The sequence below is a fragment of the Tigriopus californicus genome, chromosome 9 (assembly GCF_007210705.1).
Source record: "Tigriopus californicus strain San Diego chromosome 9, Tcal_SD_v2.1, whole genome shotgun sequence".
Lineage (NCBI taxonomy): Eukaryota > Metazoa > Arthropoda > Copepoda > Harpacticoida > Harpacticidae > Tigriopus > Tigriopus californicus.
This window is the reverse complement of record NC_081448.1, coordinates 2,148,005-2,165,985: the sequence shown is the minus strand read 5'-3', so window position 1 is coordinate 2,165,985 and position 17,981 is coordinate 2,148,005. Positions and strand designations below refer to the sequence as shown.

Genomic DNA, 17,981 nt, shown 5'->3' with positions numbered 1-17,981 from the left:
GGCTACTACCATAGGCCAATTAGGTCCAACGCATTTTGCATTTTGCCATATTAATTCCTTTTTTAGAGGTGTTTTGGGTGAATTTTTTGGGGCATTTTTATTTCCCTTAAATATTCAGCCATAATAACAGATTCGATGCAAAGTGAGGGTTATAGGTACTAGGTGGTAATTTTTACCATTATAGACTGGTGATTTCGGTTAGTTTAAGAATAAACACAAACTTCTGGAAATATGGACTGTGAACAAGCTTCCCACCAAATCGACCTGCTCTTGGTCAAAGTGATTCTGACCCGTTTTTTGAATAAAAATAAATAAAATGAGAACCGTAGGTCTCTTCAATTAAAGACAGGTCATTTTTATATCATTTACATGTAAATTGGTTTGTTTCAAAGTTACATTGTCAAAAGCGTATGTAGCTGACCTAGAGCAGGCCAATAAATTCGAATTTTATGTTGTATTTAGTTACTACATAATTTGGGACATATCACCCGAGTTCCTTAAGCATACTTTTGGGCTCAAACCTGGCCACGTTCATCTGTTCAACAAGATCTTGAGGTTGTATTAAATGCTCATTTGGAATAAAATGAACGGTTTAAGAAATAAGAAATTTTTGCTTTCGTTTGCAGTCCACATCTCTAGAAGTCCGTGGAATAACTCATCAACCTCGGATTTAAGGGTAGGTTGAAAAAAGAACAAGGGCTACTCACAGGTGCAAAAAAAAGGCATAAAAGGCAATAATTTTGTCTGATCTTTTTATTTTCTTTTAGAGGATCATCAAGTCTAAGAGTAAGTAATAACCAGGAAAAATGCAAAGGCACATTGAAGGAGGGTACACAAAAACAGATACTGTATTTCCGCAAGATGGACTCTTCTCCTGTCGCTTCTCCACCAATTACGGGTGGGCCTATTTTTCAATTTTTTTTTAAATTGAAGGCAACCAAGGGTTATTATGACCACACGTGGAAGACACGCAGAAGATGGGCCACTCCTTGGAAGAGCGATATCTGATTTCAAAGGACTGGCATACAGTAGGGCACGATTGGCATCCGGATCCTGTCAATGAAGATTTTGGAAATGTCCTTTAAACAAAGTTGCTAAGCAACTTGCTGCAACTTGCGAAAAAAATCGAACGAACACATCGCTTTGTTTCATAACTGCATTCTTACAGGTATTGTGCCTACTTTTGATGTATTCTTTGAATGTCATCAATATTCTCCCATTTGCAGCCACACACATTTTGATTGACATATCAAAACATTCACCCTCTTTGCGATGAATTGAGATTCGGTCAAGTTGTAGTTTGTAGTTCTAGATTTGAAGGTAAGGTTTTCTGGGATTTTGCCCTAGAATTAAGACCAATATTTTCCCATATTAGTCCATACCATTCCCACCACTGCCATAATTCTGTGTTTTAGCCTCCTTGTCAGTCTCATGTGCGTTGCATTCAGGACTTGCAATTAACCGCATTCACAAAAATCGACATAAAACCTGATATTAATTGCTCTTGACGGTCTAACCCGAAATGCATTCCAGGTACGTCATAGATGCCAGTCTTCTGTGGAATATCATCAAATTTGGATCTCATTTTTGGTCAATTCCAATTAACTGGTTTCCGGGTTGTTTGACTCTTTCAAGTGGTCATAATCAACATTATCTGACAAGATGAATTGATTGGCCACAGGAAGAAAAAAAAAATCTTGAATACTCCGAATCACACGACAAAATTTGGTATGTTTAATTCCATGAATAGAAGCGAAATGGCGTGAGAGTACGAAACATAAAATCTGTCTGTGAAGAGAGCTTGTTACAAGCTCTGATTAGCATTCAATTTATCCTGTTTGAGCACGGTTGAGATCTCAATCTGGTGGCCTTTACCCTCGGCATGATCCATCTGGAGCTTACTCTTCAGTTGCTGCAAAGCCGGATTCACCGACACAACCTCGGGAATGGTCTCTAGGGCCTGAAAATGAAGGAGAGAGATCAAAGTTAATGGGCTATTCGTACATGGCATGTTCTGATGAATTCGTTCGGGTTTGACTGAGAAAGACGCAGAGAGAGAGAGAGAGAAACCATCGAGGCACGATGTATGATTGAGTCAAATGAGAATTTCAGGTGCTATTCCACGAACCAATAAATAAGCCTTTTCACTCACTCTCTCCCCGGTGTGAGTCCCCTTGTCAAAACCTAGACCCCTTCTTCTCTAGCATCGCTCGAGATGTCATTCCGAGATAGAAAATGGGCTTCTCACGACGCCTCAAAAGTTATTGGATCTCTTTAAGACCTGGGGGTCACCCTGTTCGGCCTCGAAAACTGATATTCACGTCTGACGTCGGCGTGACTGACGATCTGTACCTAGACTCTTCTGGCCCGTCAAGTACGTTTTACAAAAGCGATACATCCAACGCTCAGAGATTTCGCAAGAAAAGTGCATTTCTCTCTCTCGACTTCTAATGGTGTTCAGTGGAAAATCTCGACGAATTTGAATGTGGCCACAGAGATCGTTTCGCATGTGTAAAACCGTGTTAACACGCAAGAGTATCGCTCATAGATCACAAGATTAGCCCGATGGACAGACTCGCAGTACGAAAACGCGGACATAAAAATCGAGTCAGGCGAAAAAATCATTTCCGGTCATATTCCTGAGACCTCTTTGCCTAAGAGGGACAACGGACAAGTTAGAAGTGATATGTATGAATTGAAAAATGGAGTTTCTTTGGGATGTCAATCCCAAACTTGGCAGACTCCCAAGAAGGCCAATTGGAAAATTTTGAAGTACCCTCTTTTTTCCATTGTTTTTGAGATGTTTGTTTTTCCAGCTTCGCTTTGCTTCGAATGGCGTGCGGATACTGATGAATAAACAATTAACACTTGTGAGGAAATTCCTATCACTTCCTCTAAATAACCATGGGTAATTAATTAATGGCATGAAAAAGTCGGTTTATGAAATTTGAGACGAGATTTAAAATGCAAGGAACACTTGTATCTCATGTCCATTCTCAGCTAGACATGTTCGCCAGACACAATTGGGAGATCCAGTACAAAAGTAGCGCGGTATGATCACCACTTGTTGCCATGAGTCCCATCGAGTCTTAACCGTGATTATGACGTACTTGACAATGTTTTTTAATTGCACCAAATGCCACCATTCAACATGCGCTCGCGTACGAGTACGTCAACCAACCAATCTTCTTGATGATGGCGATGATTACAAAGGTCCCAACTGTACTTTGATCTATATTCTACGCACTTTTGTCTCTCCCTTTTTTCTCCGCCTCGAGACGAATGAATGGCTCACCAAAATGTCTGGAAGGCAAAACGCTAAAATGATGTGAGAAACGGAAAAAGAGGCCTGGATTGATGCCGTCGAGAAGCACCACCCGGAATGGTAGCAATTCTCAAAGTCCGTTGTCATGCTCAGTTGCAGGCCTTAATGGCAAATTCTTGGCCTGCAGAAGAAGAGGAAAAGAACACGTCGAAGAAGAGGCCATGGAGGTTCATAAATCTTGGAAGAAGACGCTCGACTGGAGAGAGAGAGAATCAATGACGTCTAGCTACGCACTCGCACAGACCGGAGAGGCCAACACCAATTACATTTGGCAAACCAGGTGTGCCAGCAACGATTCGTCGTTCATTTCATGCTACTTGTGTAGTACATGAGTGAGTTCCAAAAAAGAGATGTAATTAGCCAAAGAGAAACTCGAACCAATACAGAAAGAGAGGAAGAGAGGGGTGATTGCAATGCGTGGTAGTAATACGAAACCCCGGGAACGAACTCGGGGTTAATCAAGTTCAATCATTACGTAAGAGGGGAGATAACTCGAGGAAAAAGTTACTGGACAACCAACCTCCTCGCAGGGTGGTGGTTTGCCCAAAAGGCAATCAGGGATTATGCGACGCTCAAATTCATGATCATTAGCCGTCACCTTGGCTCCATCCTGAACCACCGCACTTCAAGGCAATTGTTCGAATGCTCCAAGCACATTAAGAGATTGACGACTAACTCGGCCCAATGATCGACCAATGACAGTACAAGATGGTCGATGGCACCACGAAGCGATTCATAGATTTCAGAATCGAATTCAACGCGAGCCCCGACAACAAATGAGAGATTGAAGCTCTCCATTGTGTTCTTTCAGGCACGATTCTGGATTCTTTCATGTCGCTTAGACAAACAACGTTTTTTTTTTACTTCATTCAATCAACGACATTCCTCAGCCACATAGTTCTGAATGAACCCTGGAATTTGCAGGATAAATGATCTAAGAAAACATTAAGAATAGATACGCTCACACACTTCAAATCCTTGTCATGGGTGATTCAATAATGCAATGCTCTTTGAAACTGAACCGTGCTAGAATGTATGAAATTAATCAGGTGGAACGCGGCGTTCAGTGCCGATTGACGATGGTGCTTTTATGGCGCATTTTTTAATCGCAAAACAAAGATATCACGTTATTGGTTTGATTGCAACCAGAGGTTGTTTGTCCATTTGCGGTGGCGTCCTTGCCCTTTGATATCACCCTCAAAAGTGTTCATCCTAATAAAATGGCAGTGGTGCCTTACTTTTTGAGGGCGAATCAAAGAATCTCTAATTCAACCTCCGATTGTAAACGGTACAGAGCTTATGCTTTTGCGGCGAGGCCTCCACCGGAAGTCGCGAGGTCGAACTATTTTCTGCCTTTGACATGACTAATATATAAGTATTCTTCGTAAGACAAAGGGTCAGACCCTGAAGAGGTGGGTAAGGAAACCTCCCTTGTTGTGATAGTCTACCATCTTTTGTTATCTCACCTGAAGCATTTGTTCGACCGTGTCATGGTAGATTTCGTCGAGCCTCTTGATCTCACTCTCGGCTTGCTCGTAGTTGGACATGAGTATTTTCTTGTGCTTCATGTATCTCGACTTGAGTTCATCGATCTCCTTGCAGCCGAGGATGTCATGATGGCCGTTGTTCTCCTGGTTACTCACGCCCAAACTGGGCGGAGGACCTTGGAGCTGAGTCAAGGGCTTGTGGAGGAGATTCGTGGCATTGTTCGAGGTCGGGGAGGATGAGACGGGATCATGGTGACCATTGCTGTGGATCGATGTGGTCGAGCTGATCAGATCATTCTTCAGATTCTCCTGAAATATGGGAGGAAGGTCCAGTGTCATTATTCAAAAAGCCCAATGAAGCTAAACAATGTGGGAATCCTCGAGAAGGAAGGAGGAGTAGGGCGATAGGTGAAAAGACGAGAGGCCTATGGATTGGCTGTAAATATGCAGGCATTTCAGCGGGAAGTTGGAAGACCCTCGAGAGTGTCGGGATTAATCTTAAAAGGCTTCATCGTCTCAACCAGAGGCTTCGGAGATGGTAAGAACAATCATGGCACCAATGTATATTCATGCTGTGGTTTGGATGAGCGACAACAACCACCACCACCCTACTTGAAATTAACTTTCTCTCAGTGCAACGAGGGAAATTTCATCTTTGGGAGCAAAGTCATCATCTCATGATGTGAGAAAGAACGGTCCATAGATCATTGCATGCTCCTCCTACTCCTTTATTTGATCTATCTTCTTTGCCAATATCAGTACTCAGAACGAAAGACTCAAAACTCGAAACTCGTGACGGACGGAAGGAATTGTTTTCGGAGATGAGTGGAAAATTTCCTTCTCCTATTTTTTCTTATAGGGGGCGGGGACCCATTTCCACCTATATTCAATCAGACGGAATTTGGAAATCCGGCCATTAAAGAAAGTAGTAGGCCATCTTGAGAACTCGATAAGCCACCACCCATTATCACAACTCAAAAATGTTCGTTCTGGTAGTTATTGTTGCCAAGCTATGAAAATAATTCTCTCGGTTGGTGAAGATGATGTGATGGAAATTTTGTCTGTGGAAAGTGATTAATCAACGTATTCTTGCTCCAACCCTCTTGCTCTTGCCTTGAGACAGACCATGGCGCCATCTTCAAAACCAGGAAGAAAACGAGCCCAAAGGGAAGACATTTCCATGTACCATTGTTTCTTCGGGGTGATTGCGTTTGACAAACATCAGAATGAGTCGTGAATCCATATTTGGCCCCACCACTTCCATTTAAATGTCATTATAAAAAAACATCCTCTCCTCCCGACCTGTTTCTCTACTCCGCCCGTTGTTCATTGTTCTCCTCTCCATATGAATGATGAAGCAATCCAAATTAGCTTTGAACCCCCTTCACTCATCTAGGATGACAAGAGATCAACGAGTCTCTTGGCAAGTTTGAATGAAGTCGAAGCCCTGAAAGACATCTAGAGCCCTAAAGTAACGCTACACATTCAAGTCTATGGCATCACCTTGAATAATGACGACGGAACTTTCGGATATGAACAACTTTAATAAGGGAGGACCCTCTCTTCTCAGGCTTCCTTTTGGGGAGGTGCTGGGTAAACAAACAAAAACGAGCTTTAATTGCACACTCGGCATCATTTAGAGTTTCTTCAATCCTCATGTCAATTCTCTAGTCATTGAGTGCCCTCAAGAGAAGCAATCCTATCGCCATTCGACATCGTCATAAAAAATAAGGAATTAACCGTGCATTTCCTGAACAATAGCGTCCAACAGATAGTATGCCGATGAGATGACAATCCATAAAAAGTTGGTTATCATAACGTCACACAATGGTCATAAAAGAATTGCCGCAAAGCTAGATGGAGTCAAAATATTACCTAGATTTGACATTGGACTGAAATCATAACAATGCGATGGCCTTGAGTTTACCGAAAAAAGGTCGAAAACAGCGATTGATTTGGCTGACGCACCAAAATTGCAGGAAAACACGTGTGACATGGATACATTCAAGTGTTTCAATTTTGCCAAAGACCAGATCATGACAATTCAAGCTTCTCCAATAGATACGTGGGGTGCTTCCACAAAACTAAAGCATATCGCCAACATTTTTGATACCAAATTACAGCGTTAACATTTTCGGAGAAAAACTTCAATTGAATTTATCCCCATGCTATGGACGATACAAAACAAATGATATGCGATATATGTTACTAAACTATAAGCTTTGCTGATTACCTTTATGTTGATTGAATTGATTTAGACTAATATCAATGGAATTTATTCGAATCTATTTTTGCAAGAAATTTTAAATGTCAGAGCATTAAAGTTAAGGTCGGATTGCCCCTCGTGTAAAAATCCATTTTTCATATCTTTCATCACGAAAACGAAATTCGACTTGTCACAAAGTAGCTTTTGAAGAGAAAAACATTTACTTCAAACTTATTGAAGCTCCACATTCATATAAACAGAAACGAAACGTATTTTAGCGATCTTGGCCGAAAACTGGACAGTTGCGAAAGTAGTCAATCCCTTGGAAACAGAACCTGGCCGAGAGGGTCTAAAAAAGTGTTTATCCTTGAAACAACAAGCAGGGCTATAACATTTCAATTCCCGATTTTATGACCGGCAAGTTTGACCTCCATGTTGAGTAGCTATTTGCATACTGGCGGTCCAATCAGTGGAGTCATAAACTTGAGCGAAAAATACTTCTACCGTGAAGTTAATTAAGACTGTTTATTCGTCCATCTAATCAACACTCATTCAGGGTCTCGTCAAGAGATTTGGCGCAATTGACCTCACAAACCCAAAAATTCTTTCCACTTGGAAATGAGGCTTTGTACTTCAATTTAGAACCGTAACTAACTCGAGCTTGAATTTGGGAGAGAGGGGGGGGGTTGCAAAAATGTGGGCAAATCATCCTAGATGATCTTTTTCATCCACCAATTGCATCACATCCGTTGCCTTTTTCCCTCTCGCTCTCTGTTTCTCTCGTGTGGCAAAGCAACAATAGACGAATGACGTTGTAGCTTCTTTAGCTGGCAATCCGAACTGATCTACTCTCATCCATGTGGCTTATCTAAGGGGGATGGAATCAAAGTGATATTGTAAAGACACGTCGCTCCACAAAGATCCCTCTCGTTTCACTTGATTTTGCTCGAGATTGTCGCCGGTGTGAATTGTGAACAAGACAATTGTTCGAACTCCGGCAACAGCAGTGGCAAAGCTACTTACTAACGTGGACTACAATTGTACAAGTCTTTGGTGGGAAGACAACCAATTCAACTTGACATCTTGACAGACAGACGGACAGACAGACGGACGGGGAGACGAACAAGAGGTAAATTTTAAAAGAAACCGAGACAAGAAAAAAAGATGGAAGACACGACTCGCGATCTTTTCTCACACTTTGAAGTTGGGCCACAAATATTCCCAGATGATTCAAGAGATGGCTCTTAAAGGCTCTTTAATTGGCAAAGGGGGTACACAGTACACACTCCTTTGATCTGCTTTGATATCAGCAGATCAGGAATGAGCCCGTAAAAAAAATACAACGCACAATTAGAAGCTTTTGTGTTCATCTGTTCCTTCAAAACACATGTGTATCGCCATATCAGTTTGTCTTTGACGTGTTCACCGCAAATATTTGGTTACGGCATTTTTTAAACAAAAAGCTTTGAATGTAGTAACAGGAAAATGCATTATTTCTTGGTGCGTGACCAACATCTTTGAGAGACTCCCTGGCGAACTTACCTCTTGTTGTTGGAGAACTGAGTGTTCCGTGGACGTAAGTTTGGATCTGGAAAATGGGCACAAAAAACAGAACTGGGTTAAAGAGGAAGACACTGTTTTCACATTTGAAATAACACAGAAATGTCGTCGGTCTGTTAAATTGTTCTCATGCTTAATGAACCTGCACTGATTTGCCTTTGAAAATTTCATTTCTCAACAACCCTTGAAGTTGGGCTTTGTCTGTAAAATGTTGTTTCCGATGTGCAGATGTGATGGACTGTGAAGTAAATGAAATGAGGAATGACTGCTCTTTCTCTATTGCTATGCTCCTCTCTCTGGGCAATCAAGAGCCTATTTGAAACTGATTCCTAACCCATTCACTTGTCGGTAAACAACACACCAGACAAATGTTGCCAGATCAGTCGGAAATGTGAAATCTTTTTCCCACAACAATAGACTTTTCTTCCCTTCATCCAGAGATTCGTTCCGAAACAGAAGGTACTTGAGACAAAAATTCTCGGCAATCTGAAATTTCCTGATGAGCTGTTTGCTCGACCTTGTTCAAAGATCCCGGGAGTGTCTTAAATAAGACTTAGCCAAGTTTAGAGTGTAGGATTTCACACAGTTCACACCATGAGGAAGCGATTCTTTTTCGGATGAGATTTGGGCTGTGAGAATTGCTCTTTAGTCGTCTCCTCCCCTTATCCATATTCCTCAGAGAAAGAGAGATCGAGTACTTCACTTGAAATCCCCACATCCCTGACCGGAATGATCACATTCTTTTCATTTCAGATAAGGAGACGCAGACCAAATTATTTCTCTTCTACTTCAAGGGAGGTTCTTCCATCTCAGCATATGGACCCTTATGTTGTGTACAGACACTCATGCCATTGAGAAATTTTTGTACATCCATCTTTATCGTGATCTAATTGAAAGTAAGTCGTGCTAACGGAACTCTACATAAAAAACAGCAATGTGGGCGATCCAGGGGCTAATATTTTTATGAGCTCAATGTGACCCACATGACGAGGAAACAAAATTACCTCATTCAAAATCAAATGGGGCGAGTCGAAGAAAGAGGGGAAATACAAGTCTAATTGCAAAAGAGTTCACCAAGGCTTACCTTGAACCCTGGACTTTGACAAATTTTTCAATGAGATTCTGCACATCACTAATCCGATCGGACAGAGCCGGCAAGGAGCTATGATTCGATTCCACACTATCGAATCCATTTTCGGAGAGCTGTCGCGCCGTGATCGCTTGGGAGAGATTAGCCAACGATTCACTAATGGGCAGATCCGGACGACTCAACGAGTTACCATTGGAGACACTGATCAAGAACTGGGACTGACTCCTGGGCACTTTCGAGTGGCCTAACATTTCCTGTGAGGTCAAGATATCGTCCTCGGATTTGCATGACGAGTCCTCTAGGGAGGTCGTGGATTTACCGTTGATATGCTCGGACAGGTTTTCGACCGACCCTCCGTTGACTAGTCTCTCTAATCGGGAATGGAGTTCGGCAATGTGGACATGAGCCCTCGAGATCTCGGCCCCTTGGGAGAGGAGCATGTCTTTGGCCCGCTCTTGCACGCCATTTAATTGGGCTTGCAAGGAGAGGATTTCCTGCTGTCTTTGTTCGCTCAAACGGACCAGATGAGAGCATCGCTCTTCGACATTGGCAATGTCCACGTCTTTGTCTTGAAGACGTTGGTTAAGCTCGGAGATTTCGTTCTCACAATCTTTCAAGGTCTCGGCCAAAGTCATCTTTTCTGCCGAGAGGAATTCCTGAAGCTCGTTGGACTCGGCCTCAGCCTCTTGATATTGCTGAAGGAGAGTCTTTTGGGTTATGAGGCCTTTGCTCAGGTCTCGTTTCAGAGTCAAAACCACTTCGGTGGATTGTTCGAGATCATGTTGATAATTGGCAATCACTTCTTGGGACTCGCGTAGTTTCGTCTCCAAATGGGCAATGTTCTCATCGCGAGTCTCGAATTCACGCTCCACAGTGTCCATGGATTGGACGATGAGTTTGACCTTCTCATTGTGCTTGTCTAATTGCTGCTCAATCTTAATTCTGGACCGTTGTTCCTCCTCGAGTTTGAGTTTGACCGCTCGCAATTCTTTCTTTAGGGCGTCACTCTCATTGGCTTGAACTTTGAGGCGTTCCACTTCCCGATGAAGTTTCATGTTTTCAAGTGTCAACTGTCGAGTCTTCCGAACATCTGCCGGTTCAGTGGGTTCAATCACATGAGTCTCAACGGGATCGACATCGGCTCCCAGAATATCCGGAAGATACAGGCCAAACTCGAGAGTGGTCAAGGGAGATGTGGAGGCATCCGTGTGATCCAAGGTCGAACTCGCGTCTTCTTCATCGCGGAAGGAGTCGCGAGTGAGTTGGGTCTGAATGCCGCGAGATTTCCGCACGTTCAGATCGCGGTCGCGGAGTCTTCGTCCGGTGACTGAGTGGGATCGGTTAACGGTGGAACGGCGGCCATCTAATGTACCGCCGGTTCCAGACCGTTGCAGATGGGGGCGTTGCGCGCTCGCCGCGTCATCTCGATCTTTATTCTTCGGTCGACGCAAGGAACTCGACATGGCACTATTTCGGGGTCGAAGAGACCCGCCCAACGGCGGCGGTGGAGCAGGTTCCCGGAAAGAACGACTGCGGCTCAACGAACCCGCAGTAGCTTCCTCGGGACTTCGATCGGCGGGCTTGGAACTGACAGATAATCGAGTCATACGGCGCAGAGTGGATTTCAACATATTGGCCGTGCCATTCACTTTGGCCGTGATATTCTTGCTCGATTCCTGCGGTGACGGAGGCTTGACGCCCGTGGTTCGCAGAAGACTCTGCGTCATACCCACCCCTTTCAAAAAATTAGGTTTAGGACTAATTTCGGGTTTGGGGATGTGGGAGTGGCCCTGGGAGTTCTTCCGAGCGGGAGGCACGGGGATAGCTTCTGATTTCGGGCTCAGCTGGTGCTCGGGATCCACCTCTTCCACGGCCTCAGCTGGAGCCTGAGGAACTGCTAATTGGTCTCGCACCACTTCCGGCGGTAAACTCATTGTCATGGAATCCATATTCACTCAAATGAGGAGTGTCTAGCGGGTGTCTTTTTCAGTGGCCTCGTCGAACGGAATGTGGAGCCTCTCTTCAGGGTGAGTCACACCAAAAGGGAACAAATGGGTTCTACTGGCAGGCGCATTCCAGTCGGTTGTGCCCAAGGGGGAGGCGGGGGTTGGTTGACTTGAAACACGACTGACACGACCAAACGCCAATAACAAGTACAACTCAATCAAGGAGGATGACACCAGACGCATGCATGCATGCATGCACGTGCACAATTCACCACGGGCAGTCCAGATACGGGTGGTGAGGAATGAGGAATGAGGGATGCTAAATGCTAGCAGTGTTATTGTTGTATTGTGGAGACGGGTCGATCGACTGAAGTTGCCGGTGGCCAGCCTAATCTATGACTGAGCAGCAACGATTCAAATCCATGGCTGATAGCTGTTATTGTGCCGACTGACTGAGGAGTCAGGAGGGTGGTGAACGTTCAATGGGTGAGAACTAGAAGAGGAGGAGGAGGAGGAATCGAGGATGTTGATCGGGCGGCGGGCTTTTTGCTGGGTGGAGAAAGACGGCGCTCGTTCCACCGGTGATCCCTCAGCTCAGCTCAGACGGAGAAGAACAAAATGATTTGGGGACTGCCGGCCAAGGTGTGCATGTGTGTACTTTAGTTATAGATGGAGGCAATGTGGCAAGAGGCTCGCTTAGGGATGTCAACAGTCTTGAAAGTGACTCGTAAGGTTCGAGATGGTTTTCGTTTTTTTTCGGAAGGAAGACTATAAAACTAAAAGGACTAAAAAATGATTCACTGGTCTTAGATTGAAGCAAGACAATTTTCTAACTTGAATGAATATTGACTACGTTCTTACAATTACTTCTTAAGTAAAACGCAGTGGAGTGGGGCTGCCAATCCTAAAATGATGAATTGAGCTTCTTAAGGGCGCTAAAATAGAATTTTGACTTGAACTTTGCCAGTCTTTCAGAGCCATAACGTCATTCCATGGTTAATTATGAGCCTAATTCACAAATATGTTCTTAAATTTGTGCAAAAAAAAAACAAGTTACAATGCTTATTTGTTTGTGGCGCAGAGGGCTTCATAAGGAGGAGGAGAATTATTCCTTGAAAATTGCAATAAGAAAAAGCAAAAATGGAAGAAGGCATAAATTTTGATATCCTGGTTGTATTGCCCTTGGATAAAGCAAAGCGACCTTAAGCTTAGTGGATCATAGTGAATTTTGGCTCAAAGGCCCAATGACTTTACGCTAAAATCGGTCACAAATTTGTCCAGCACATTTACTTATGTTTCACTGACATGTTTTCAACTTGAAGTGGCCTGGCTTCTTTAAAGTTCAAGTCAAGTTCTCTAATTAAAGGTGTTCTAGGCCATAACAAACTCGAATCTTGGCTGTCATCTTGACTCGTTGATATGACAACACCACCACAGTGTTCAGTTGTTTTAACTCAAAGTTTTCGCCTTAGTCCGTAGCATTGCAGAGAGATGCTAATATCTAGAGTCAATTGTAATTCTGAAGATATGGCGGAGTTTAGTTTTTAAATTATCGTTTGTTCAGCAAAACTTTTGAGACTCGACACAATTCTCTAAGACTCGTGGACAGCCCGAGTTCCTTACGCTTGCCCGTTTTCGCACGCTTCAACGGATCGATCGGACACAATTCAATACAGAATAAAGAAAGAAATATAAACAAGCCCGTTATATCTTTTAAAAGAATAAATAACATGACCAAGACTCGTAATATAGGAGCGCAAAAGTAAAAGCGATGCATAGCTACTTCAATGGTATCGAGATAACCTTGATCTGGGAAAACTAACGCAACGTTATTAGTTCTGTTAGCTGCTTTGTGCATGCACCAATATATAAAATCAAAGTTCCTTCATTTACATTCCTGCCTTTCACTTTTTTAATAAGGAGTGTAAAAAAAAATTTTTACAAGCGCAAAAAAATTAGCCTTCTTTTAACGCCGAAAAAACTGCTTTGAATGCAATGAAAATTCATTCTGCCTTACACAGGGTGGGCATTTCATTTTTAGACACTTTTGTCCAGCCCTGTCCAAAAGTGTCCAAAAGTGTCCAAAAATAAGGGTGGATAAAAGTGGACAAAAGTGGACAAAAGTGGACAAAAGTGGACAAAAGTGGACAAAAATACGAACCTTTAAAACAAAAAATATAAAGGATATTCTGTATGAAACCTATCCTCTACTTCAAAAATTGCTCATTGATGGTTCCAAGAGCAGATTAATAGTCTTTAAAACTTTTGCCATATACCTCTAACATACCCAAAAAAGGTATTTGAAAGACAGGTTCTTAACTCTTTTTTTCTTACGTTAGATTAGAAAGCAAGCAGGGAACAAAAGTCTCCTCTAGTAGAATGCAGCTGTTGCAAAGGATTAAAAAACTGAAATAGCTAAACATTATATTCTGGTTATCTGGCTTCATTTATTCAACATTATTAACTTTTTTGCAAAAATGTTTTACTTAAAATCATCAGTCATTTGGGATTTCTTCTTAAAAAGTACTAATATTGAAAATTGAATTTCTTACGAATTGCTAAAAATCTAATAATGACATATTTTCCTATACTTATGGTTTTTCTTCCATAAGTAAGTTAATTGAGACATTGTTAGGCATATTTTTAACTTTTAAAGATGCGCTTGATGTCAGGAAATGAGATTCCCAATGTTTCTTAAAGAACATATATCTTAGTTTTTAGATGTATTATAAAAGTGTAATTCATGCACTCCTTATAAATATGTTATGTATATTACAAATATGAGAAGTATTATTGGATATTTGATATTCAGCTCCTAAGCTTTAAAAAAAAAATTTTTTTTTAATCTTTGTTAAAATTAACCAGCCACCAAATGCCCTGATTATAGTGTGGCTTTGACTTATTAACATTCAAAATATATTTAAGATATTTGTATTGACTTTATAAAGCTGTATTGTATCAAGATAACAAATTTCGTTAAGTGTATATCTTGGAAATTAAAAACGTTAGTGAAAAGGCTAGTTGTTATTTCATTATTGATGTGTTTGAAGAAAGCTTAGATTTTATTGATTACTGATTCTATTTGCTGGTTCACATCTAGATTTGGTAAAGAAATAACATGATTTAGGGTTTAAAAGTGTTTGCTTGTCAATCCCCTTTTGCACAATTGTACTTAATTTTGGACACATTCTGCCCCACTTTTGTTCACTTTTTGTCCATTTTGTCCACTTTTGTCCACTTTTGTCCACTTTTGTCCACTTTTGTCCACTTTTGTCCACTTTTGGACACTTTTGTCCACTTGGTGTCCAAAAGTCACGCTTATTCTCAAAATTGCCCACCCTGCCTGTAGGGGTTAGCACATCTACTTAGGGTAAGAAAGGTCCCTGGTTCACTTCTATTTCCCTGACTACCCTCCAAAGGCAAATGGTAAACGTTTATCACACTCACAGATTGAGACTTCATTTGTTATGCACACATCATTGCCTGTTGGAAAAAAATTGGCGACATGATGGCTTCACTGGATGGGCACGGTGTTCAAAAAGGCCTGTCAAATTTCCAGGGAAGTGCCCAACAAGATCTTGGCATTTATGTACCTCAAGAAACACCTTTTATTTTATTGCTTTATGGATTTCTAGCCCACATAAAAAACTTACATGTTTACATGTGAGCATCTATTCTAACAGCATAAATACACCGTCAACCCTTCTGAGAGAACCTTCAAATCCTATTTGGGTATAATTACAAACAGTTTTGGTATCCAAATACAGATAAACAAAGAGCTATGTATTATGGACTTACAGCATATCGGCATAAATTTTCAACATCAACTTTTTCCATTAAATTGTAATAAAAATGTAAAAGTTAAGTTTAGAAAAAGTAATGTCTTCAAAATTGAAGGCCAAAAACTTGCAAAAATGTGCTTTTCCTTGCACTATTTGTTGGAAACAAAGTTTGCAAAAGTGTTGGCGTGTTATTAACCGTGCAGTATGCAACCTCCTGCATAATGATAATCTACATGTTTTACTTGCCAGCAATATTACCCATAGAGATATTGAAATGTTTCCCAGAAGAGCTTATAGCTAAGTCATTGTGTCACAGTACTTGGGCAATTTTGTTTTCATTTAATAACCACTTAATAAAGTCTGGCATCTTAGAGCGTGCTTTCTTGTTTCTACGTTTGTTTGTCAACACCTAGACAAAACAGAAGGCGTTTCCTCCGCTCAATGAAAATGATTATTGCGTAGGTTTTTAAGATTTTTAGTTTTTGCAATGTTTTTAGGTATATAAGTTTTGATGCGGGCTAGATTTCCATACACCAATAAAATCAAAGTTGGTCCCTATGATTTTCTGAGGTAGAAAAATACCAAGATGTGTCAGGGATTTTCCGTCAAAACTTTAAAGTGCATTTTTACCACAGTGTGGGTAGAGTTAAACACTTAGAGTTCACTTCGTAGACCTTGTAAGCCAGATCTTTTTATGCTAAAGACATATGTTAAAAACGTAATTACACTGCAATTGAATTACATTTGATTGTATGGTGGTGTGTGCTGAAGAAGCTGCATTTTGCGTCTTGAAGTTTCTTTGGAAAAACAATGGTTGTAACACGAACAACTAGATTGGGACCCTTATTTGCAATGTCAAACTGCCCAAAAGAAACTGGAAAAGGCACAGTGGATTGCTAAACAAACTACTCGTGACATGCCATGAAAGCGATTTTTTTCCTACAGTATGTGACCCGTGTCACTAAATACATGAATAAAATTTTGAGAGAATTAGCCAACAGCAACACATACGCATTACACTTCAATATGTGGAAATCGGTCCAATCGATACTTTATTTGCTAGAGGCTGACTCACAAAGCGTCCCCTGAAGTGCAGAACGTAAACCATATTTCGTGCAGCTTAAAGCGTCTATAAGTAGTTTGAAATTTGAAAATAATTGTAAATGTAACCAATTACATTTCTAAATCAAGTAAGAAAAAGCATGGCCTAAAATTGCAAAAAAATCGTTAGATGCAATTTTTAAGGTTTAGGTAATCTGACCTGAAATACATGACGAAGATGCGAGGGTACAAGCATACAAAGGTTCGATAATTAAGGGTTGCCGGTTTCCAATATTTTTTCATTTTACTAAACATTTTGATAAGTATTTTTCATTTTTCTTTTCATGGTCTAAAATAACTTAACATAAGAGAAATATCCCATAGGTTTGACTTGAGGAAAATTAGTGTTACATTTTGTGGCTAACATATGGGTTTCCGTCATGCAACTAGTTATCATAGAAAATGCAATTTGATAGCAATAGTCGCAGCTTCCCGTGATCATTCATTTGATCTAGAGTAGAGAGAGGGCTTGTTAGAGAAAAGTCACTCCAACCAAGCCACTTGAGACTTTCCAGGGTGTCGGGCTGATCGACTTCTCTTGCGTTATTCAGTTTCAACCGAAGCAGACAAACGAGCCATCAACTCACTGGCTCCCTGAATTCGGAACTTGATTTTGAAAATCACGTAACTAACTGTGTTCAAAGCCGATCCCCATTGCACACACCAGGCAGCCACGAGGGAGCCAAAAAATCTCAGAAATCTCGTGCGAGTGTCGTTTCTCTGACTTGCCTTCTAATTTGATCCTATTAGTAGGAGAATTAGTATTCTTATGGAGCTTTTAAAAAAATCAGAGAGGAAATCTTTACACATTATTTCTTTTCCTTGTTTAAGAAAAGAAGAAAGTAACGTCAACGGGGTGGCAAAAAAGCCCGTTCCATTAGCGATGCCGTTACTTTTGCAGAAAAGTACCTCGTTACCGGTAACAATACTCAGAAAAGTAACGGGGCACTCAAGCCGTGTATACTAATGCACAATTTATCGATTTTGATCCAATATCGATTCATATGACAAATGACCGTAACGGGCCATTCTTATAATCCTTCTTTAGCTTTGTTAGGTAAATCCTGAAAGGGAAAGAGTAGTCGAGGTTTTTAAAAAAGCAGACAATGTGTTGCGTTGCGCTTTTAATCTTTTTCTTTTTGTCTCTGAGTTGGCACATCACTGGCAGAAATATCCTCCTGCCAGGCCAGCCTTTTCTTTGGACGACTAGAGAGGGCCCAAGAGTGTTCAAGTCAACTTACATCGACGTACACGCCAAGTCTTTGACACACACACCCTCCCATACACACTCACACACACTCAAAGCACAAGTGCAAAAGTAGATTTTACTCAGCCAGATCATCTGTTTGTCAGGCCTGCTAAAGCTTCTCGTATTAGCTCATTTTTTGAAGCTTTTTGGCATGTACGTTGATATGGAGAGCAGACGACGCTTTTGCCATGGAAAAGTGATTCATTACGACGAGTCTTTGAAAAGGCGTCTAAGA

General features: G+C 41.4%; 1 protein-coding gene across 1 annotated transcript; it reads right to left on the bottom strand.

Annotated features, from left to right (window-relative positions):
* Positions 1-1,711: 1,711 nt before the first annotated feature.
* LOC131886054 (putative leucine-rich repeat-containing protein DDB_G0290503) lies at positions 1,712-12,198 on the bottom strand. Its single transcript, XM_059234275.1, has 4 exons — positions 9,663-12,198; positions 8,561-8,606; positions 4,792-5,121; positions 1,712-1,960 (listed from the first exon to the last, which is right to left on the bottom strand). The coding sequence occupies exons 1-4, from the start codon at positions 11,615-11,617 to the stop codon at positions 1,805-1,807; spliced, it is 2,487 nt and encodes an 828-aa protein (XP_059090258.1). The 5' UTR covers positions 11,618-12,198; the 3' UTR covers positions 1,712-1,804.
* Positions 12,199-17,981: the final 5,783 nt, after the last annotated feature.

What these genes read in the sequence shown, in the direction of transcription:
- LOC131886054 (XM_059234275.1), bottom strand. Translation starts at nt 11,617, where the DNA reads ATGGATTCCATGACAATGAGTTTACCGCCGGAAGTGGTGCGAGACCAA. An exon ending in CAGTTCTCCAACAACAAGAG is followed by an intron (nt 5,122 to 8,560) that starts GTAAGTTCGCCA and finishes CCCATATTTCAG; the next exon opens with GAGAATCTGAAGAATGATCT. An exon ending in CGGTCGAACAAATGCTTCAG is followed by an intron (nt 1,961 to 4,791) that starts GTGAGATAACAA and finishes CTTCATTTTCAG; the next exon opens with GCCCTAGAGACCATTCCCGA.